This window comes from Artemia sp. Qi Xiang Cuo, chromosome 10 (genome assembly GCF_049724085.1).
Source record: "Artemia sp. Qi Xiang Cuo chromosome 10, ASM4972408v1, whole genome shotgun sequence".
Lineage (NCBI taxonomy): Eukaryota > Metazoa > Arthropoda > Branchiopoda > Anostraca > Artemiidae > Artemia > Artemia sp. Qi Xiang Cuo.
In genome coordinates, this window is record NC_142803.1 from 55,419,867 (window position 1) to 55,443,646 (window position 23,780).

Sequence of the window (23,780 nt, forward strand, 5' to 3'; positions counted from 1 at the left end):
AGAGATGCCAACTAAAAATAACAAAGACAGGCTAAAAGTGTCAGATATTAAAGGGCTTAGTGACGTTTTTTGGTGATTAATCATCATTAATTACGTTCTAGACAAGGAATGCACTAGGGCTTTAGAGCTTTAGGCATTTAATTAATCGTATTTAATAGTTATATTAAATTAATCGTAATTAATGATGATTAATCACCGAAAACGTCACTAAGCCTCGCCTCTTAGCATCATTAATTATAATCACTCGACGTGGAATACACCCTTGCTGAAATCGGTTCTTAAAATCACTTACGTGTGCCTAGCCCTTAACCTGCAAAAAAGAAATCCATTGACTTATGCCACAGACAAAAGTCTATAGAGCCCTGTCTTCATTATGGATTTTTCAGGCGATTGGGCCAAGTGGAGACAGATTTTCATTTGGCAGATTTGATTTTTTCTATAAAAAAAGAAGCCATTTCAAATGTCCTTGTTTTGCCATTTGAGCTTTATACAGAACAATGGGGACTGGAGCTGCTATTAATAGTTAAAAAGCACGGGCAACTTAATTTGAAAAGCTCACAATAAAAACAGGGCTTAATTCTCCCCTGTTGCTATAAAAAATATTCTTTATACTTTTGCTTGCGCTTATCGTGGCTTATTGCATTCTGTTACGTAAGGTACTGAACGCAAGAATAATAAATGCTCATATTGGTCAACAACAAAAAATCCACAAATTAAAGTCAGAGATGCACTATTACTGTCTATTTGTAGAACACTGTGTTGGGGGCTACTTAGCCCAAGTGAATTAGGTTTTATAATCTTTGACTGAAGAAAACTTTGGAGAATTAACCTGGGGATCAGACAGCCAGGATTTTATTTAGTTATTTATTAATACCAAAATACGGTAAGCTTTAACAAGCTTGTCGCACTAAATAATTATAGAAAAGTCTATAACAATTACAATGACATAACAAAAACATACAGTAACTGAGAACATTGAAAACACAATAACTGAAACATACAGTAGCATACCAAACTAACTGAAACATATCTGTTAATAATTGAAACATACCAAAAAGTAAGCCTACAAAATCAGTGAAAACGCACTGTCACAAATCAGCTAATGCAAAAGTAAAAATATCCTCAAAATGGATTGTGATAGGACCTAGTATAGAAATCTGTAGAGGCTAAACTGCTTTTGAATGACTGGACCGTGGTACTTCCAACTATTTCCGATGGAAGTGAATTTCAAGTCTTCCACACTCGGCTAGACAAAGAGTTTTGGCCTATTCTTTTCTGTGAACATGGTGGGTAAATTTTGTGATGGTGTTGAGGAGCACTACTGTATTCTGTAAAAGTGAAAGAGTGAGTTGGGGTGGTATTATCGATATTCCTAACAATGCGGAATGAATTTATTGGGTCGGCTCTATCACGTCTGAACTGGAGAGAAGGCAACTGTAGTCTTTGCATTCTCTGGTTGTAAGGTAGATGACTCAGGTATGGTAAGAGTTTGGTGGCCTTACGTTGCACTCTCTCAACCCTCTCTCTATCTCTCTTATTAAGGGGATACCATACAGATGAACAATACTCAAGTATTGGACGTACAGTGGATACATAAAGTGAAACCAGTGAATGAAGATTAAACTCAGAAAAAGTACGCCTTATGTACTTTATGATTATTATGTGCTTATGTACGCCTTATGATTCTTACATTTTATGTAAGAACCAACAATTTTTTTTAGCAATTACAGCACTTGGACTAGACTGCTTTGCTGACTTGTTGTGAGTTGATAACCTCAGCTACTTAACGCAAGAATATAAAGTGTTCTACGATTGGTCAGCAAAAAAATCTATCAATTTGAACCAATGTTGCTTTATTACTGTCCTTATGTAAACCAGTGTGTTGGGGCTACTTAGCTTGTGTGAAATAGGTTTTATAATCTTTGAATGAAGATAATTCTGGAACATTAACCCAGGGTTCAAACACCAAGAGAAACATGAGATTTTTTCTCGTGAAACAATAATATTTTTTTTACGAGAAACAACAATATTTTTTCTTTTTACCCATTACTGCACTTCCAATGAATGCTGTGGTTAGCTGTGACAATATCTCAAAAACACGTTGAAGGCAGTTAATTTTAATTACAGTGATAAATCGCATGCTCAAGCCACTATTGAGTTTATTAGAAAAGAAGAAAGTGGAAACATCAGCACAAATGAATTGGTATATATAAATTCAGAAAGAAGCAATCAAGCAAGCACAAGAGTTGTTAATTAAGCTGCTCGGAGGATTTGATGAAAACCTGATTAAAGAAAGACGATCTCAAGTTGGAAGAGATATTCTGCTCGTTGATATCTACGATAGCCTCAAGACAGCTGCCAATATTCCTAAATGGAAATACCGGTTTACCATCTGGAAAATCTCGGAAGTGCCAAGAGTTCCTACTGGGGCGGATCCAGGATTTTTTTTAGGGGGGGGGCGCAAAATAGGCTGATCCGACAAACTTGCGTTAGGAGCAAGTTTAATTAACGCAAACTTGCTTTAATTATGTAAATTATCCTACTTTAGTCTGCGTGAGGGGGGAGTCCCCCTTGCCCCCCTGGATCCGCCACTGAGTTCCTCAGGATGTCTTGACAACTCTGACTGTTCGCGTAAACGAGTGTACCGATAAACTTGAGTCGCTCATTGATCAGTGCAGAGCCTCTATCCCCACTCCTGGTAACTGGACCCCACTCCCTCCTGCCCAAATGAACTTGAACCGAGTTTTAATTTGGGAGAGTCCCTCCTCATGTTACGGAATCGTGTCTCAAGCAGAAGGAATTCTTGACTAACCATGTTGGGAATGACTAGATTCAGAAAATAGACTTAGTGATAGGTGATATCATGGCATATTTGAAATCAGAGGATGCTGCCCAATTTCTTTCAAGTGCCCTTGCCAGTAGGCCAGATCTGAAAGTAAAATATCGTAAACCGAATTTTGCCACCATAGCAAAATTTTTACTCCAAGAGACAACGGAAGATGACATTCGCAGTCACAATCCAAGTGTAATTGAAGCCCGGAGATACGGTAACTCTGGCAGCGTCAAGTTGCTATTCTCTGACAGATACTCTCGGAACAAGGCCCTGAAACATGGACTTTGTGTGGAATATACTCACCTTAGAGTAACCAAATTCAGAGAAGTGCCGAGAAGGTGCTATAAGTGCCGATCGTTTTCTCATATAGCTAAAGACTGTACTCAGCTGATGAGGTGCCCCCGCTGTGCCAACCCCCACGAATCAACCAAGGACAACCCGTGTAAATCCCAATCTGTGAAATGTGCACTCTGCCCTGCCGGCAGTAATGACCACCCCTGATATAGTCCTGCCGTAAAGAAAGCTATGTCCTGTCGTAAAGAAAGCTATGGTAAAGAATGAACAAGGAAACAAATGACAGATCTGTCCATTTTTCTCGTAACGTGTATGGTCATAATGCAGGAAAGCTCGATTATATTCGTGAACTGTATTCGATTTATAACGTCGTCTGTCTTCAAGAGCACCTCTTTACCCGTGATAATTTTGGACTCCTGCAGCAATCCAGGAAAATCCATATTAATTCATGAAGCTAAGCGTCGTTACAACAGGGGAAGGCCATCCGGTGGTGCTGCAGTGATTGTTGACGACCGCCTACAATGTCACTTCCTTGAATCCTGTGATTTCTATACGCCAGTGGAATTCCGAGGTCATACACTATTTTTTTCTTGTGAATGTGTACCTACCAACAAATATGAAAGATATCCGATCAGAGCATAAGTTTGCCGAAGCGTGTAACCGCTTAGGCAGATTAGCGCAAAGGCTTGGTAAGAGACGGTATGTTATACGTGGTGATTTCCAGTGCGATCTCTTGCTACCAGGTAAACTATCCTGGTTCATAACTCTGGTTCTACCAGAAACATTGACCATGTACTGTCAAACTTAAAGTTGAGAGGTTCAGTTCAAGTTGACTCTGATCATATAGTGAGTGACCATCTTGGCCTAACCTTCAGGATTCCGTTTAGCCCAACTTCGATACGACATACTGGTGGTCTGTTCACCACAAAGATGAGTGGCGTAAGACAAACTGTGAAGTATATGTAGAAGCTTGCGACGACATCTTCAACAAATCAAAGTAACTTTCCATCTGCTGATGCACGGTACGAAAGACCCAACCCCTTTAGATATATACTGTTCGGAAATCATCCATGCTATGAAAGTTGCAGAATCGGCTGCCGTGCCAAAGTGTCGAGTGCAAAAAGGAACTCGTCATCTGGGTCGGGATGAGTGTCCGTCAATCAAAGTCGCAAAACGACTCGCAAAGCTATGGTATAACATATGGCGCGAATCGAATAAGCCTAGGTCAGGTATTTTACATAACTTGTTTCGTTCTACAAAAGAAGACTATAGTTTGCTAGTCAAAAATCCCAAAATGAACGAAGCAGAACGAGCATCAAGTGACGCTTTCAATAATCCAACCAGTATGGGGAATTGCTTCAGGAAATCAAAACCGCAGCCAAAGGCATCGGCTACAAATATTAGTGAAGATGGATGGTCAAAACATTATTCATCCGTTTTTGGATCTAAAGATCCGGGTCTTGAAAGTGCTAGTGAGTCCGAACTGAAAAGTAAACTAGAACCCCTGCTTCAAAAGAGAAGTTCGTTTGTAGTTAAGAAAGCTGATCCTAAGGTTGCTATTAAACAGCAAAAGAGAAAGAAAGCTCCTGGATTTGATACAATCTCGTCTGAACATCTGTCTAATAGTTCTACACTACTATTAGAACAACTCCTGTATCAAATGTGCATAGATTCTGCAGTGGTCCCGAAATCTTTTTGTGCGGGTGTTGTGAGTAATATCCCAAAAAAGGGTAAAAACCCAAATGAATTTTCTGGTTATCGTCCCATAACAGTATCTACAACCCTCAGCAAAGTTTTAGAAAGAATTATTTCACCGAAAATAGTGTCGGAATGCTCTTTAGATTACCGTCAGTTTGGGTTCCGTCGAAAACTGAGCTGCGCGTTTGCTCATCGGGTTTTGAAGCGAATTATCTCAAAAGCGGGAAGTTTGGGGAGCCCCCTGTTTGTGTGTAGTATTGGTATATCGCCTGCCTTCGACTCGGTAATTCAAACCCAGGTTTTTATTAATTTGTAGGAAAATGGTATTAACGCTTATGTATTAGCTTGCCTTTCTTATTGGTATCGATATTCATTTATCTGGGTTAAAATGGGTCAAGAATTATCTAGTCCTATGAGGCTTTTTAGAGGGCTTCGACTGGGATCAATTCTTAGTCCGGTGATGTTCAATGTTCTTACTTCGTCAGTAACAAAGCATATATATGGAGGGTTCTTCCTAGGACTTTGTGATTTTAGTTTATTATGTTACGCTGATGATGTGCTTATGACAATTAGTAACCTTGCAAGCCTCCAGGGTAACCTCAATCAGCTGATTGGTCGGTACAATGGCTTAGGTCTCAAAGTGAATAACCAAAAGACAGAGTTCATGGTTATTTATCCGCGGTCGCCCTCGCGTAGTCTAGTATCTAGAATTGAGCCTTATGTCATCATTAATGGAACGAAAATATTTTCGGTGCATCAACTTAAGTACTTTGATGTTACGTATGGCTCTAGCATCATCAGTTCTAGGACCCTACTTATCGAAAATGTATCTATCACGATTCGATTTAGTTATGCTAAGTTAGCAGCACTCAAGTATAGTTGCAATAGAAAAGTGCTATCACGACTATTCAGCGATCGCATTGCCACATCTTCTATATATCTAACTGCTATCGGATTGGTTAACGGCAACCGATAAAATGAAACTCCGATCAGTTTATTGCAAATATCTGAAGTTTTTGCTGCGTCTACCGTTTTACGAACGTAACACTTGTCTCCTGAGCTCGTATAATTTGCGTGACCCGACCGAAGTAATGCCAGATCTGGGAAATCATGCTAGAAAAAGATCATTCGAAAAATTATCTGAGTTATTGCCGGTGCACGCTCTTTATGACTGTGCTGATTAGTTAGTGCGGTATTATAGTGTTATGATTTTGATTGCTGTAGTTTCTTTGCTGTTTTCCTTTTTCTCTCTTTGTGCTCCGCTTGTCATCTTTCGCTCTTTAGCGGGCATAAATAAATATTTTTTGCTAATTGTGTAGCGTCGCCTCCTAATATACCGAAATGATTAACGATCTGAGTCTCTGGAATATTTTGAGTAATTTGTCATACAGTACACAAGACTGGTGCGATCCAAAGAATATTGATAAGAAACAGAATTCAAGTTGGGGTCCATTTTCACGAGGACAAATCTCACCCGTCCACGCGAGGCTTAGCGCTTGGCTCATTATTAACGATATTCATGTTATTAACTTTCACGTAATTAACTATTCACGTTAACTCGTTATTAACGTTAAAAATCCAAGAAGGGTTTTCCTTTAGTCCTTTTATCGCTGAACTAAATAAATCCCTTTCGTTCAACTCTGCTTTGAGACCAGAGCGAAGTTCAACTTATATAGAAGTTACTTTAATTGATAAAGTTTGTAAAGAATGTTTGAAAACTTTTGAGAATTGCTGATATGAAAATAGCAGTTCTTTATTTTATAAAAAGGTTATGTGATAAAGCATCAAGAGGTTAAATTTGCGCCAAGAACCTTTGTCCTTTTTTTTTATTAATTGATTGCAATACAATGGGTGTCAAGTATTTTCAAATAAAGTAATTCGTAGACCACGTAATTACAAGGATGAAATTTACATTTAACATACTATTTGATTTAAGAAGCTCTTTAAGATGGTCTTGTATTTTCAGCATGCACTCGTCTGGATAAGAAAACACACCAATTTCTTGAAAGAATGGTTACTTCAACGAGGTTGAGCGGTGAACAAAGTTCATTTTCTATCCTCGTGAAAATGGGCCCTTGTTCTTTGAAAAATGAACTTAAAAGTAGCGCCATCCAGCTTCGACTGTATAAGAAAAAACTAATTTTCAATTTTATTTTAAGTTGCAGCCTGTGGTTTCCACAATGATAATTGCAACAAAGAATAATGAGGAAATGATGACTCATGGGCTTCGATATGTAATAAAATGATAAAGTGGAATCAGAACACTGAAAAACACTAACTGCCATCTAGTATCACTTTTCGCCACCGAATTAGTATCTTTATTTCTTATTTAATCAAAAAATGGTTCTGTTAATTACCTCTAATACGGTTTTCAGTGTTCTTTTTCATTCTTCTTTCAAACAGCCGATTGATTAAACATGGGTGACACCAGGTAGCGAGTTTCCTCAAAGTTTTCTTTACTGTCATCAGCCGCATCAAAAAAGGATATCTGCTGTTTTTCCGGTTTACCCTTTCCATTAGCACATTAGCCCTTCGTCGGTTTTCAGTTACTTCCTATTCTTGGTCCCATTTCAAGAGTCTGGTACGTTTATTAAACATTTTCCTAATAGCAAGCCAACCTTTGCTATTAACCGCCTTGGCAATGACACATGACAGGTGAATGGTGCTTTAAAACATTGGCTCAACTTGCCGAGATCCTTAGCCCCACGGCTCAGCCTCTAACTCCAACGATAAAGCACGAATTTTACCAATGCACCTGTTACTATTTTCTACTTTTTTAAAATTAAATCTGACCGGCAACGGTGCTCTCACTCGTACACAAACTCATTCTGGACCATCTCTCTGCACTCAAAACTCGAACCCCCTCCCCACGTCAACTCTCTTTCTCATTGCCCTTTTCACAAACTGCTTTAATGAATACAGATCAATGTCAGAAAATGTTTTCCCTGCTTTTCTCTTATTTTAAGTACCATGGGACCGAGCTTCGTTCGGTGAAAAGAAAGACTGTTTATATGTTTCGCAAAACAACTTTAATTTGATTTTATTAGGCCGAATTAAAATTAATTAATGTTGTTAATTAAAATGAAATAAATTAAAACTGATGTTGCCGAGGTAACCGTCATCAGTGCACTATCAAAACTTTTAAAAGTTTCATCAGGATTTTTCAATGCTTCCTTCCATACAAAAGCATACATACCGCATACATACAAAACCATTTTCAGGTGGTACCAGAGCTTCGAAGCTATTTTGTCGTTTAACACAGGAAAATCCCACGTACAAAATACCGTGATTAGAGACAGATGTGCGAAGGTTGACACCAAAAAATTCAAACGTTTCCCCTTGGGACTGATGCACGGTCATCGCAAACGTTGTTCGAAGCGAGAATTGATGTCATTGTATTGTACATACAAGTTGACTTTTACTGGAGTCGAGAGTAACTCCAAGAATGTGTATTTATTGTCCAGCAATATCCCCAGTAATTGTTTTTACTTTAACTACGTTTGGTGGCAATCAGGTATGTCCTGTTGCACATACCCTCCAAAATATACAAATTACTCATTAGCAAAATTGCCCTATTTTTCATTTGTTTTAATTCATGGAGTGGCAAATGAGCACTTTCATTTGAATTAAAAAATTCTGATGTAAATCTAACACATCCTTTTTGTTTCACAGAATCATGGCTTTTATACGATCTGTCTTCTCCTGCAAGACAGTTGAGGATCTCGACATTAATATTACTGACTTCTTTGTTCAGCAGCGAGAAAATAACGCATTCCTTCATTCTATCGTAATTTTGATTTGCAAGAAAATTTCCAAATACTTCTTCGATCAAATTGCCATTGAAAATTATATGCTCAGGTAGTTTGAATTTAATAAAGTCGTTTTTTGGAAGATTTTCATTCCTAAGTTTCAGGATATGCTTTGTGAATGCTTCCTGTGGCGTCATTTTTATGCAATTTTTTCTACAATTAAGGACCTGAAAACATTTTCCCAAAATCATGACCTATCTAGATTGCTTTTTTACATCGGGAAAGAGTAGTATGCCAATTCAAAAAAAAAATATATATAGCGCCGTTTCCGAGATAAAATTTACAGATAAATAAATAAACATGCATACATACAATTATTATTCATTTAATATAAGCAATAATTCAATTTTAATTAAACTATCAGGACCTTCCTAGCAGACCACATTTTTTTCTTTATTCTTCGAATCAAGAAGGAAACAACACGGATCATGGAAACAACATGTAAAGGATCAGAGCAAGTTATTACTTTCGGAAGAGGGGAAAGCCTCCGGTCCCCTTCCTCAGCACGAACCTAATTCACACCTAAATCATATGTCTTATTCAGGTATAGCATTCGAGCAGGGGGAAATTCACCAAAAATTGACATCTTATATACAATATTAGAAAATATGGGGACAATTTTTAAACTCAAGTTCACTTTGCTAGCCCAAGTGGAGTTATGTACTTTATAGAAACCGCTTACCCATTTGTCGATGGGTAGTGAATAATTTAACTGTAGATCTTACCTTTCTATTGGCTGGAAGTCAATTTAATGTTATTAGGTGGTGATGCAGCAAGCAAATTAACACAACCTGTTTGGTTGCTATAATTCATTTCAGATTTGATGAAAACAGCGGTGAGAAGTCAACAGTAATCTATATCAAATACGTCAGCACATACCAACCACTTTATTTTCCTTCAATTTGTTTTTAGACCTGACCCATTTTCATTTACTTAAGTTAATTTGTTCTTTTGCACTTAAAATTAAGCCTGAAACTGATATAAGATAGTGCACCAGCGTTGCCAACGCATTGAGATAAACTGTACCATTTCCCCGACTAAAATTGTAACACAAGAGATTAATTTGAACCATCAGAACAGTAGGTTACAAATTTGCGGCTCCCATGGCTTTGCAATACTTGCTAGCAGTAATTGGATTTCACTGAAAAGTGGGAAAGAGTTATATGGCAAGGGCAGGAAAAATAAGCCCAAAGATCTATCACAGAAGTTTTTTTAGGTTAAGATCTGGCGTACCGGTACGTGCCTTCGAATGATTCTGGAAACTTTAATAATATCAAAACAAACTCAAGTCTTGATTAAGACATATCACAAGAAATTATTTAAGTAATTGACTGAAATAATTTTAATTCACTAAGTCAGGGGTGTGTTTTTAATTGCACCCTAGAATTTGAAAAATACATTTTTTGGGGGCTTAAAAATCGTTTGTTTTGTATTTTCATTATAGAAAAACTAACAAAAAAGTTCCCCCTTAGATTTCGAGAGACATTTTTCTTTGTTGCATTTTCACACGGAAAAAAAAATCCAAAAATCTTTGTCCTTATTCTTTCGTGAATTGGCTATGCAAAAGCAAACAAAATTATTTTACTAAAAAATCTAGTCCAAACTGGTAATATGCTGCCATCTATATGTTAATGACAACGTTCCAGCTGATAAGTCTCTTGTCGTTCAACTGACGTATTTCATAGCAAGGCGGCTGATTAACTAATCAGTACTGCTTTCTGCATACAAATTTGATGAACCTACTATTCACACAGAGCACGGATCTGCGGAAAACCACTGCGGGTTGCGTTTTGCGGAGGAACACACGCGTCTCTTGCCGCTCATCCCTGCGGTTTTCCGCAAGACGCATGCGTTGAAATAATCCAACGCATGCGGTTAAAACGCTTGCGGATTCCGGAGGAAAAGAACATGGAGGTAGATTTCAGCTTTTAAATTTCATCAAATATTAAGTATAAAAGATTCTATTTAATTCAGAAGGCTTGGGAGGAAATCTCAAGAGAGACGAATGTGCCCTGTAGGATGTGGTAAACAGTATACTGGACTGTTTTTATCGCAAGCTATCCACCAAAGTGTAACCAGCTCACCATCCACTAAAAGGAATGGGGGAGATATCTGCTTTACTATTCTGTGTTCTCACCCTTTTTTTGACAAATGCAAAGGTTGATTTGGTAAGTTTCCTCCAATACCCCAGCCTAGGCTATGTATATAGCCTATACCCCAGCCCAGCCTATAGCTGGGCCACAGTCATGGGGAGGATGCAATATACTATGTCAGGGATCATACAGGGCAAATTTGTTTAAAAATTGAAGTTGTTGACTCAGATGAAGAAAAAGTGACCAACTGCAAAGATTGCAAAAAAAAAAAAAAAAGTTCAAAGAACTGCAAAAAAAGGACCATAATGAAATAGCTAAGAAATGCAACTTTTGATGTGAACAAATTCTACGGTTTCACCGCTGCAGCGACGCGGTGCAGAAAACGCACCGGTCTGTATAAACAGTAGGTAGCCCAGTTTTGGAACGTTTGATAATAATGATGACGTGAATTTTGTTTTTTAGTAAATCCCGTTTCTTGCGCTATAACCACGTAAGAAGTAACTAGAGGAACATTTTCGGCAAACTTGAACTTGGTCCGATCTCAGAGCCCAAAAGGAATAATTAACATTAAACTGTGCAGAAAAATTTCGATTGTACCAAAAACTTTCCAAATGTACAACATTCTACCAGGGCCTCTAAATTGTAACGCAATCGGTACAATTGTATTGCGTTGGCAACGCTGTATTGCACTAGTTGGCAGTTTCCCAACCTTTTTGCTACCGAATGAGTTGTTACCGAGAGTATTTACGTTACTGAGTGCTAAAGTCCTTAAAAAATCACCAACTGATTCCAATGAGAAAAACTGCTGCGATCAGCGAACGAGACTAAAATAGTGGATGGTATTCCAGCAGTATTTTCATCTTCCCACATTCATTTCAAAATTCATTTGAAAATAAATCTCATTAATTTAATTTAAATTGTGAGCCACTAAAACCACGGCACTTCCCGCCGCGATTTTGCCAACTCTTTTTTTTACAGAGTCACCAACAATATTAGGAGAGTCGCCCCATACGTGATACCTCTACTCTTGACAAGCCACGATACATTCGATAGAATGTCCCTTAACAATCCCCTTGAAAATTGACAAGGACTTTGTTCATTTTGTTACAGGAGAGGTAAGTATATTCTTGACAATTCCTTAGAGCCACAACCTAATGTACTGAAATAGTCTAGCGATTCGATTGACTATATTAACTCTCAATAATTCTCCATGTAGTTGCGGAGGGTTTGTGCATTTTGGACAGCCTAACCTGACAAAATCAAACTTGTAAACCATCTTTCGACGGGGATCTGTTCTGCATGATGAGTTCTGAGAGGGGTATCAATAGAAAGTGTGATTGTATAAACGTTCAGGGTTGTCAACCCTATTGATTTATCACTGTTTCCAGTGAATTTTATGTTGCCAAAAAACATAGATCACTAAATTAGCACATAAATCACCAGATTGTTGAAGAAAATCACCAACCCTGTAAATCCCTCTTTGTGATCAGTTTAGCAAACGGCTTTTTGACAATTAATACAGAGGTGTAAAAATTTCAGATATGACCATTAGGCGTAAAGGGCTTTACTCATTTTGTGCCAAAAAGGTAAATATATTCTTTAAAATTCCGTAGCGTCATAGCCTAATATACCAGAGTTTACCGATTCGATAGACCGTCTCTCAATAATTCCTTATACAGTTAAAGAGGATTTTGTGCGCTAACATGCCAACGCAACAACCTAGTTTTAACTGAGGATAAAAACTTCCCGATCAGAATTAAAAAATTTTGAGAAGTAAATTTTTCCCCTGTTTGGTTTTCAATTAGCACCAGATCGTTTATTCTTATGGCAATTATGTTGCCACGAGCGGGTGAAGAATATGTAATTCTGTCCATAATCTAGAGACTGGTAAAAAGCTCATTTCTAACTTGTAACAACAATAACGTTCCAACAGTGCGTTCAACAAAAATAAAATTCCAACATAACGTTCCAAAAAAGCTTGTCAGCCTGGGTTTTTGAGCCGTTTATTATAAAATTCCCCAGACCTCTTCAAACGAATTACAGAGCTTGGAACAAGTAATTGCTGCCGAAAGTGGATACTTGCTGAAGGACACTTCATCCTCTACATAATCAACATTGATCTGAAAAACAAAAACAAGTATGAAAAAAAACTTAAGCTATATATTCAAACCTACAAATAGAGGCAGAGAGAGGAAGGAGTCAAATAAAGAAAAAACTAGCCGAGTATATTTCCCTAAGAAAAACAAAGATAACTATACTGTGAGTATTTCAAATGTGACAAAACTGAAAAATAGCGCATTTTTCAAACTATTAATTACCGATGCTAAATATTTTGAAGTTATAACCAATCTGTCATTAAAACGGTATATAAATTTTGCTTTATTTACTGTAAGTTAACTAAAAAAAAAATATTTGAGAAAGCTCTGAAATATGATATTCGAGAAAAATCAGGGCAATTATGCTACGAGTCTTTTAAAAGTCTTACGACTGAAAAAAGGTGTTTTTATAAAATTTTAATTATCAATGCTAATTAAACTAATTAAAGTAACTTAATTAACCAATAATTAATTAAATAACCGATGCTAACTATTTGGAAATTATAATCTGTCTGTCATTAAAACGGGAAATAAGCTTTGCTGTATTTGGTGAAAGTCAACTAAAAAAAACATTTGAGAATATCTCTCAAATAGGATATTTGAGAAAAATCAAGGTAACTATAATACGCGTGTTTTGAAAGTTATACAACCGAAAAAAGTAAGGACATTTCTGAAATAATAAATTAATGAGATGGTAATCGTTGACTGATAACACACTATTCATTTATACTAAATAATTAGTAATTATTTTGCTCTACTTGGTTGCATAATCTTACCAGCAAATTTTCACGTATTATACACTCTCTCTTACTACATGAAAAATTGTAGTCAATGCGATGGCGTTGACTTGGTAAAGAGCGAGATGTCTCCAAAGTAATACCATCCCAAAAATAGATATTTCTAAACAGCTGAAAGGGATTCATTTGATTGAAAATAAAAGTTCTAGTGCCCTTCAATAATTTTTTCCTCAATCGAAGGACAGCAAGATGAATTTGGCATCAGATGAAGATTTCGCGTAGGTATTTAAACCAGAGTGGTCAGATGCTACAACAAATGCACATCAGATTTTATGATCAGTGCAGGTCCTGACGCAAGGATCCTCAGTTATGGAAATAGCCATCTTAAAACGAGGCCTTCATAGGTAAACTTTAGTAGAGGATGAACACGTTGTACATTGTTGAAATGAGGATAACGTAAAAATTTTGTCAATTTCGGAATAGGGATATTTTGATAGATAAATGACACAGCTTCTGGTAAAAAGACGTATTCTGCTGTCAAATATACACTCAAAACAAAAGAAAAAAAAAGACAAAATTAAATATTCTGAAAATTATGAATAAAATTTTAATAAAAGAAAGATAAAACTAGGCATAAAAATAGAAAAGAAAATAAACTAAAAGAAAATAGATTTGCTTTTTGTAGAGGAGTAATAGGAGGACTATTTCCCCACGGAATCCCCCCACGTATATTTTTGCTGGATTTAACTTTTTTCGAAATTGTCTCCCAATAAATTCTCGTCTATGTGCCTGAATGACTGATTAGTCAACATAATATATGTACAATATATATATATATGTACGTATATATGTACAATATACGGCTTCGGCAATTTTAAGAGTCACTAAAAAAAAGTTTTATGGTTAAGTGTTAGGGCTCCCGTGTCCCTGATTTATTTAAAAGCATGTTTTAATGATGTTCGTTCTATGTGTTAATCCGATAAATTGTTGAAATGAGGATCATGTAAAAATTTCGCCTAAATTATTCCAACGTTCTGGAGAGACACCTTCATCAGCTTCATAAATAAATGACATTACTGCCTCCAGGTCAAAATTATTAGAATTATTGTTGCTATGACCAGCTGGGCGCTGTACGAACCGACGATGGAGATTTGACGAAATGGTTCTAGATCCATTCTGGTGTACAACAAGGTCGTATCCTCTCTCCTGTGCTCTTCACGATTCTCATTGATTACATACTTTGGTCAGGCCACTTTGTCGGAGGGATTCAGTTGAACTGAGAGCCGGGGTATCTGTGATGGTGTCTTTGATAATGACAATACGCTCCTTTCTCATCTAAAAGAGGACTTACAGCAGAACATTACAGAATTCTCAAACACAGTCGGACGCGTAGAGATTTTCAATCAGTATCAAAAAGAGCAAATTGATGAAGAATGACGTAAATACAACGCCGGGCCGGACACTTAATGTCAGTTCTGATGAGCTGGAGGAAGTTGAGAAATTTAAGTATCTTGGAAACATCGTAAATTCTGATGAAAGCATGGAACCGGAATTTACTGAATGGAGCCGGATGTAAGCAGTGCGCGTTTCATATGCAGGCAATGCTTTTTACCAAACTACAAAAAGTCTGGAAAAACTCCGCACGCGCTCTAAAGCTCAAACTCCCTCCGACTACTAAATAGCAATACCCTCTCTCGGCAAGTGCGCTAGGTGTTTGATCAATAGAAGAAATATTTTTTGCCATAATATTTCATTTCAACTCAATACCCGAATAATTTAAGACACTCTTGAGTGTCCCACTGAATCAAATTTATCTTTATATTCCATAGAAGCAGCGCTTGAAAGAGACGTAATTGTCCAGTAATTGTTATCTAAATTGATCGAAGAGCGAGGTTTCTCATTGAATTTACAATATTTAAACTGGTGTTTTTGGGGGTTTGGGGGAGGGGGAAGGTACCTAGTTTAGGTTAGGTTACGTATTAACATATGCTATGCTACATCGGCCCTCACAAAACAACTTGAGAAGCGAGTACAAGATTTCGAAATTAATTGTCTTCAGCGCATCCTGGGAATTCAATGCTCTGACAGAATCACGAACACCTCTATACGTGAAGAAATAAAGCAACCATTGATAGACCAGAAGATATTAATCAGTAGATGGCAGGATTGGGCCCACACGGTCCGAAAAGTTGATGGCAGGCTTCCCCATGATGTCTGGTGATGCCCCCACCCCCCCAGAATCAGAAGGAGCGGACGGCAGAAAGAGACGCTTGGCTGGTGCCTAGAGAAGGATGCTACACTGGCGTGAACATCTTTGGAAAACTTGTGGCCAGAAGTTCATCAGAGGTCATCGTAGAAAGGAACGGCACGGGAGGAACTAAGTTTAAGCAAGTAATTTCTTTCGATTCTTTGGAGATAAAAAGGAAATTATCAGGGGAAAAAAACATGGCATGGACATCTCACATGATGTTACATTTCCACCAAACTTGGTGCCCAAGCATTGCATTTCGATATCCATGAAACCATAACATTGCTCTTCCATAACACTGCAGTCAATTTTCATGCTCTTGGTAACTCAATGCACCTTGTACGTGTGATTTCAAAGATTCTTCACCGGGGAGGACAGTGTTGTGAAAGTCTCTGATTAAAAACAGGGCTAAAATCAGACCCTTCACATCCTGATAAATGTCCCCAATTTACTCTGCCGAAATTTTTGCCATCGGTGAAAATTTTACCGAATGCCAAAAAAGTTGGGGGGCCTCCCTTCCCCTCCTCGGGACGCCCCTGCCGGGGAGGACAGTATTGTGAAAGTCTCTGATTAAAAACAGGGCTAAAATCAGACCCTTCATCACCGTGTAAATGCCCCCCATTTCCTCAAAGAGACAATTTTAAAACAAGACTTTAAAGGAAAATTTTAGCAGAACTAATTTCATCAGAACAGACAAATTTTTCAGACATGCAAGTTTGGAAGGGTACATTATCTTTTGGAAAGCAAGAACTTAAAAAAAGAAAAATCAAAGAGGAATTATGGAGAACGTAACATACGAATCCTTAGAAAATAATCGTTTTTCTTATAGCTGGGTCGTGATTTGTAAGTTCTTTTACAAACAAAACAACGACTGGAACCTGGATCGGCCATTTTTACAGCTTCTCACGCACTATGTAAAATAAAAAAGACAGAAAAAAAAGATTTAGAAATCAAGTATTTTTCACACCTTGATCCTGAAAACAAAATATGAAATATGGACTACATTCTGCACTAGAGTAACTTAAATGAGATCTCTGCTTTTTCATGAGCTGACTTTCTACGAGTGGTGTAGGGAGCTCCAATGGGTCGACCGTTCAAACTCGTTAAAGTTTATAAAAAAAGGCATAGAAATCACATAAATCTGACAAATTTTAGACTCAGCTTTTTGGAAAAGAAGACTCCTAGAAGAACCAAGGCAGCATCCAGGGGGGAGGGAGTTAGGAGGTTCAAACCCCACCCACCGAAATGTTTGTACGACTCGTAAAAATGTAACAAAAATGAACATAAACAAATTTTTGATGCGTTTTTAAGGTTATTTTCGTAACCCCCTCCCGCCAAAGAAAAATCCTTTAATAAATCCCCCACCCTTCCGAAATTAAATCCTGGATACGGCCCTGAGATGAACTTACTTTTCCATGTGCAAATGATCCCACGACAATAGCTATTGGCTCGTTAGGTAACACTAATTCTTTTGGAGTTATGGTACGTGTAGCGCTAAAAGAAGTTCCAATCTTTTTGCAACCAACGGGTAGATGATCGGTTACAGGGTTTTTAATCACTTTCATCAATGTAGCTGAAGTGTCATTGGCCTTAATGCTCATTTTGTGTAACAACTGAACTGAAAAAAGAAGAAACAATTGAATTACCAATGACAGTAAAATTGCACTCAAATTGTTGGAATTGCTTAAGCGGAAACTTGTACAACCATGCATGTCTTCAAAAAATTATGAAAAACCGGGAATTCAGTTTATCAAAAAGAAATTGTTTTTAATTTATTGTTTAGATCATTTAATTTTTTAATTATTATTAGTAATTTTGATTATTATTATTTACTTTTTTAATTTGTTTTATTAATTAATTAATACTGTATCAATTATTTTCATTCATTAACTGCGCCCTCTACTTTATCTTAATAAAAACGGAATTTCAAAAATTACAAACTGATTATAATCGTCAGATTATTTATTTCAAATTTCGGGCCCCTAAAATTTCTGCGCCCAGGTCAAGTGCCCTTTCTGTACCCCCTCTTAAGAAATAATTAAAACAATTATTGATAAACTCAGTAATTTAAGAAACCCTCCATATACAGTTTTGGTAGTTTAGAATAAACCCGGTTACATCCTCCCCCTGGATACGGCCTCGACCAGTTATATCTCCTTTAAAATGAAAACGACTTGATTTTAGTCTTAGGAAAAATACAATGAGGCCTAGGTCTGAGAGTGATTTTTTTGTCTTCTCTTTTCCCAGGGGTTGGGTTCATTGCCCTACATTGAACAATGTGACTAAGCCACCCAAGAAAACAGTTGATGAAATTCTGGATAACGCATCAATGCTGATTTTGACTGCAATGATCATTTGGTAAAACTAAACTTAACTCTGCAGTACTCGAATATGGCCTCTTTGGATCTAAAGCTCGGTTAGCAGCTCGAGATTTTCAATACCCAAGAAATTTAAAGGAATCTAAAAAGGAGAGTGCCGAGTGCGAAATTTGACGGGTGCAACCAAATTGAAAACAAAAAAACAAACAAACGTGGTAAAAAATCAGTAAAGAAAAAAACAAGCTAAAAACATATGGCACGAAACAATTTATGAAGCTGTTACTTTACCTTGGGCGTATAGTTGTCTCTGGGAATTAATATATTGTTAATGCTCGAATAATTATGGACGGGAAAAGTTGTCAAATTTACCTTATTAGTTTCATCGACAGAATTCCGTTCATTGTTCAGCGTAACAAGACTGAAAACATGTGGCGCTGCCCTACAAACAGCGACGTCGATTCACAAATATTTGGGTGGGGGGGACGATCAGTTAGCCACGATAAAACAAAATAGCTATTACACAGAAATTAAAAGGTATTTTCCGAAACCTAATGGGGCAATTGCCCCCCCCCCCCCTAATTGGTGCCCCTGCCTAAAAGTTTCAGTTTTGTAACAACAGGTATGAATATACCTAAAATGGGTCCACGAGACCAAGAAAAAAAGATGTTCTTGGTACTTAAAAAAAGTGCTAAATGGTAATTTAAGTAAGTGATTTATTTCATGGTTGCAGAGGTAGCTGCAACATAGTAAAGAACACACCACAGCCCAAAGTAATCAAAAAATAAAATATATTTAAAAAAATGGCTAGTGAGAAAAAGTTGCAATTGGTAGCTGATTTAGGAATGACAATTAATATCTCGAATAGTCTTGATAGTAAAATGCTATTTCGAAAACAAATTTATGTGAATTTCGGAAAATAGCCTGAAAACCCTAAAAAATGGCACCAGATCGAAATAAAACATATGCAATTGGAGTTACCATGGCCAAAAATACAGGTAACTTAACAGTCCCCCAGCTTGAACAACAAGAAAAATTCCTTTTTTGCATGGGTTGTACTGGTATATCCTTTTTTCCCTCCACTGCTAGCAGGGAAATGGCCCAGGAACTTAATATGTGTAGAATGAGGTATGATCCTGCTTCCATAGCTGATGGAATAACATTTCGGAACACACCACTATAACTTTTTGGCTGTTTCATACCTCATGGGATGCCTCATGGCTATCACACTAAACATTAACTATGTCAAGTAATTGCGGGGCTTTGGAGGTAGTTGTGTGTACACCACTTCCAGTGACAAAGAAATTGCACAATTAACACCTTGGAACCAAAAGTACGGAAGCAGAGTATACCTGGCGCTTTTATAATAAATCACATCAGTAGCAGTCCAGTATATTTTATGTTAGGTCTGCGAAGTATTAGCTTGTATACTTTCTTGGTGACTTTTTGAAAATAACTACATTGATGGGGTGTCAGTAAATAGAGAGTCAAGTTGGTTTTAAGCAGAAACAGCGTATTTTCAGACTATCTTTAATGAAACTGTCGTCATTTTTTTCAGATAGGAATTGTACTTTGATATACCATTTTAAAGTTTCGAAAGGTTGACAACTACACTGTGTTGTCAATGACATAGAAAATGATGCTCCCGCAACACCTTGTCGGAAAAGGAACCCAAAGCTCCAGTACTTCACATTGTCCAGGCCAAAACCTTAAAAAAGTAGAATTTCAGGAGTGATATATGTATAAAAAAGCTCGATTATCAAGGTGATTCGAATTATGTATATTTTATTAGGTTTCGAGTTGCTCATCAACAGTTATTATCGAATAACTTCAGAAGAAGGAAGAAAATAACCCCAAAAAGTGATTCAAAATGAAAATTGCAGCATCGAACTGTAGATGCCCGAGAACCCCGGAGCAGATTTTTTAAGCCCCGAACTGACGAAAATTTGAAACTTCGTATTTTTTGTGCGTGTTTATTTGTTTGTTTTCTTTCATCAGGTTGACCGTATCAAGTCACTTGTCGTAGGATTCTGGGAAGGGTATTATTCGAAAAAAAAATAGTGAGTTCTAGTGATCAAATTAAGACCCAGAAGTGGTCAGAGGGCATCTAGGCCCCTGCTTAGTTTTCTCCCCCTAAGTCAAGTAGACGCAATATGGGAACCAGGGTTCGATTCTTGCCGCAGCAAGGTTGGGCGACAAGCTTGCTACTTGTCCGTGTAAAAATAGCCAGAACTGAAACGTCGACTCGAGGCCATATGCGCCAGAAAAGGCTCTGGAGGATATTTAGCCTTTTATTTTAAGTCAAGTAGAAAGAACGAGGTCGAGGCCGAAGGCCTCGACCGAGTCCGTTGATGTTGAATTGAAGTTATTAAGTATTTTGCAGTAGGTTGTATAGGTGACATCAAGAGATGGCTAATTGTACACAGAGAAAACACTAGACAGATAGTCCAAGTAATTGAGAGGCAAATGTTTAAATGGCTGGGGCACGGGTAAATGGCGGGAGTATGCATGACTCTCTTATTGGACACATACTTGTTTGTTAGTGAATATATCAATATATCAAGCCAGAGCATTACGAACCAAACCGTTCATAACAACAAGTAGTCTTAGTCAATAGCAATGCTAGTCAATAGAATTGTTTTTTTTTTTTTTTAGCAATGAATGCCAGATAAATGGAGCTTTAAAATATTTGTTAAATCTGTCAAGATTTTCAGTTCACGGCTATGCATCTTATTCAAACAATGCAGAGCGGTTTTTACACATATATCTTTGGCTATTTTGCATTTTCTTTACTTATTTCTGACTGGCAACGCTGTTTTCTGACCTTGTCAAAAAATATAATAGGATATTAGTAGGAAATAACAATGAATAGACAGACAAGAATTAAAATAAATATCTGCAACAAAAATTTTTTAGCGCAAGTAATTACGGTATACATTTTATAGGGAATAAGAGGCCTTTAATTTTATAAAATATTAAGTCTGTATAAAAACCAGTAAAAACTCAGTAGTGCGTTCGAGCAATCCATGATTACTTGACCTTAGCGTTTTAGGAGACGTAAATGGCGTCACATGATAGTAGGATTAGTACTTGAGACAGTCTGAATTAGTTGTCAGATCAATTACAACTGCTAGCTCTGGAAAATGCAAGATAACTGAGGTTTCAAAGACGGAAAAAAATATGTGGAGCTATATGCAGAGAAAAAAAGGGAGGTAATTGTAAAATGTGGTTGGCTTTCAGGGATTTCTAAATACGGTGTATTTACAGTGTATTACACATGCTTAATCTTTTTTCGCCTTGTTGCCTATAGCGTTTCAGTTGAGAAGTTGTTGTATAAGTTAGATAAGGGATGCACAAACGCACTCCAGGTGACAACATGCTGGTATGACCTTGTAGCTGTAGTACAAGGATTGGTTGAAGCCTTGCTGTCACACGTACTTAGCTGTAGCAGCAAAAAGTCGGCAGTGCAGTGAAAAGGATAGGAGAAGCAGCTGGTGAATTGGGGTTTAAAAAAAGATGCCCTAGAAATATAAACCAGAAAGGTTTTCATAGAACGTGTGTTATAGGTGACAGTAAATAATAAAACTAATAAAACTATTTAATTAACAATAAATTAGTCAACAACATAAGCTGCAAAATTGGTTAGATTAAAAAGGTATATATATATATATATATATATATATATATATATATATATATATATATATATATATATATATATATATATATATATATATAATTACCAACGAGGCCCCCAAACCGTTTGAATGTCCTTGGTATCCGTGTTTGTGGGTTTACTTCTATTAATACATTCTTGCTCGTATGAATATAAACCTGAAAAATTTAAATAATTTTAGTATATAATAAAAAATAAGTTGTTTGGTTAAAAGACACAAATGTACTACTTTAACCAACCTTAAAATATTTCACAATTAAGGAAAATAAAAAATTGTTGATTGACCACAATAAAATTATTAAAAATACGAAAATATTGTTGAAAAATAATGAATTGAAAAAAATAATGAAAGTGAATATTAACAATAAAAGTTGAAAAAAAATTGTTGTTGACCACAATAAAATTATTAAAAATAAGAAAATATTGTTGAAAAATAATAAATTGGAAAATAATGAAAGTGAATGATAAACAATAAAAGTTGAAAAAATTGTTGATTGACCACAATAAAATTATTAAAAATACGAAAATATTGTTGTAAAATAATAAATTAAAAAATAATGAAAGTGAATGATAAGCAATAAAAGTTGAAACAAAATTGTTGTTGACCACAATTAAACATCATTGATTTTTTTTTTACGATACATATGCTTTAGGTTAGTGATTTCAAAACTGTATTTACCAGGGCCCCCTTAAAAATGTTTCATCGTATGATGCCTCCCTTTCGTTGTAAAAAAAGACATATACGGAAATTTTTATTACTACAAAATTTATTGAGACATACTCTTACAAATAAGGAAAACTTCATGAAACAAGGATATTCATGTTTCATTTCAGCTAATGTAGAAAATCCTGTTTCGTATAAATAGAATTCTGCAAACGGCATCAATGCTTTTTAACCTTTATTTGACAAAATATTATATTTACTTTTAATATCTAGCCAAAGTTGAATCAGAGATACACTCTAAGAATGTTCTTCTTCTATTTGACAGCGGATAGACTTTTCAGTAACACAATCGAGCCCTGATCCTTGTGCGTCGCTCAGTTGGCAACGGAACAAATTTCTCGTTTGCCTCATGATTACAACGCATTTTCAGATATAACTAAGTCTACCTGTCGTCTCTAGGATTTCTATTATAACATGATAAATTCTAATTTCTAGTATCTCTGTGGCGGTATAGTTGGATAGGCTCTTGGCTGATAGTGAGATTTTGTGGTGTTTGAAGCATTTTAACAGTTTGCAAAGCAAGGTATGTTGTGAAGACGTCAGCATATTACATTCAAATAGGCAATGGTCAATTCTTTCATTATTCATATTACAATGCCTGCAAATAGGGGACAGGGGAATTGAACCACTTGAATTAGAAAATTTATACGAGAATGCAAGAAAATTTAGTCCATTTGTTCCAGAACGAATTCTATGATAAATTCTAGAAAGATACTTATTGGGAAAGGGGGAAAGGATAGGATTAATCTTATTAAAATTAATATCTGATAGCCTCCATCGGTAAATATCTCTAATCGGGATTGGTCTCCCACTTGGCTGGTCAATATTTATAGCATTTTTTGATATTTCATCAACTTGATGATTACCACTTATGCCAGTGTGGCTAGGAATATACTGAAAATAAGTTTTTATGCCACTTGAAGCAAGATTATCTAAAATACTGAGACAATGATAAGTGTCAATGTCCAACTTATACGGAGGAGCTGAGGCCAGCAACTCGAGGCTGGATAAAGAGTCAGAATATACAATAATATTATTTGAATTTGCAATCAAAGGTTGGTTTTCCTTGATGTGTTCTAATGCCATGATTATGGCATTTAACTCTGCAGACATGATAGATAAATTATTATATAATCTCTCGCCCATTGCAATTTTCAGGTGAGGAAGGAAAGCACCACTTGCTACCTTCTCATTCATTTTTGAGCCATCAACAAATATTTGGAAGTGATTTTTATAGGTAATTGTATTAAGTTCAGC

General features: G+C 36.5%; 1 protein-coding gene across 1 annotated transcript in view; it reads right to left on the reverse strand.

Moving 5' to 3' along the window:
- Positions 1 to 12,713: 12,713 nt before the first annotated feature.
- Positions 12,714 to 23,780, reverse strand: part of LOC148947909 (ribosomal RNA small subunit methyltransferase NEP1) — a 35,120-nt gene continuing 24,053 nt past the window's right edge. The window contains exons 3-5 of the mRNA XM_089095135.1: positions 21,867 to 21,957; positions 17,218 to 17,426; positions 12,714 to 12,847 (exon numbers count right to left, since the gene is read on the reverse strand). Coding sequence (XP_088951261.1) covers positions 12,734 to 12,847; positions 17,218 to 17,426; positions 21,867 to 21,957 — 414 coding nt within the window. The 3' untranslated portion in view covers positions 12,714 to 12,733. The remainder of the gene's footprint in view (positions 12,848 to 17,217; positions 17,427 to 21,866; positions 21,958 to 23,780) is intronic.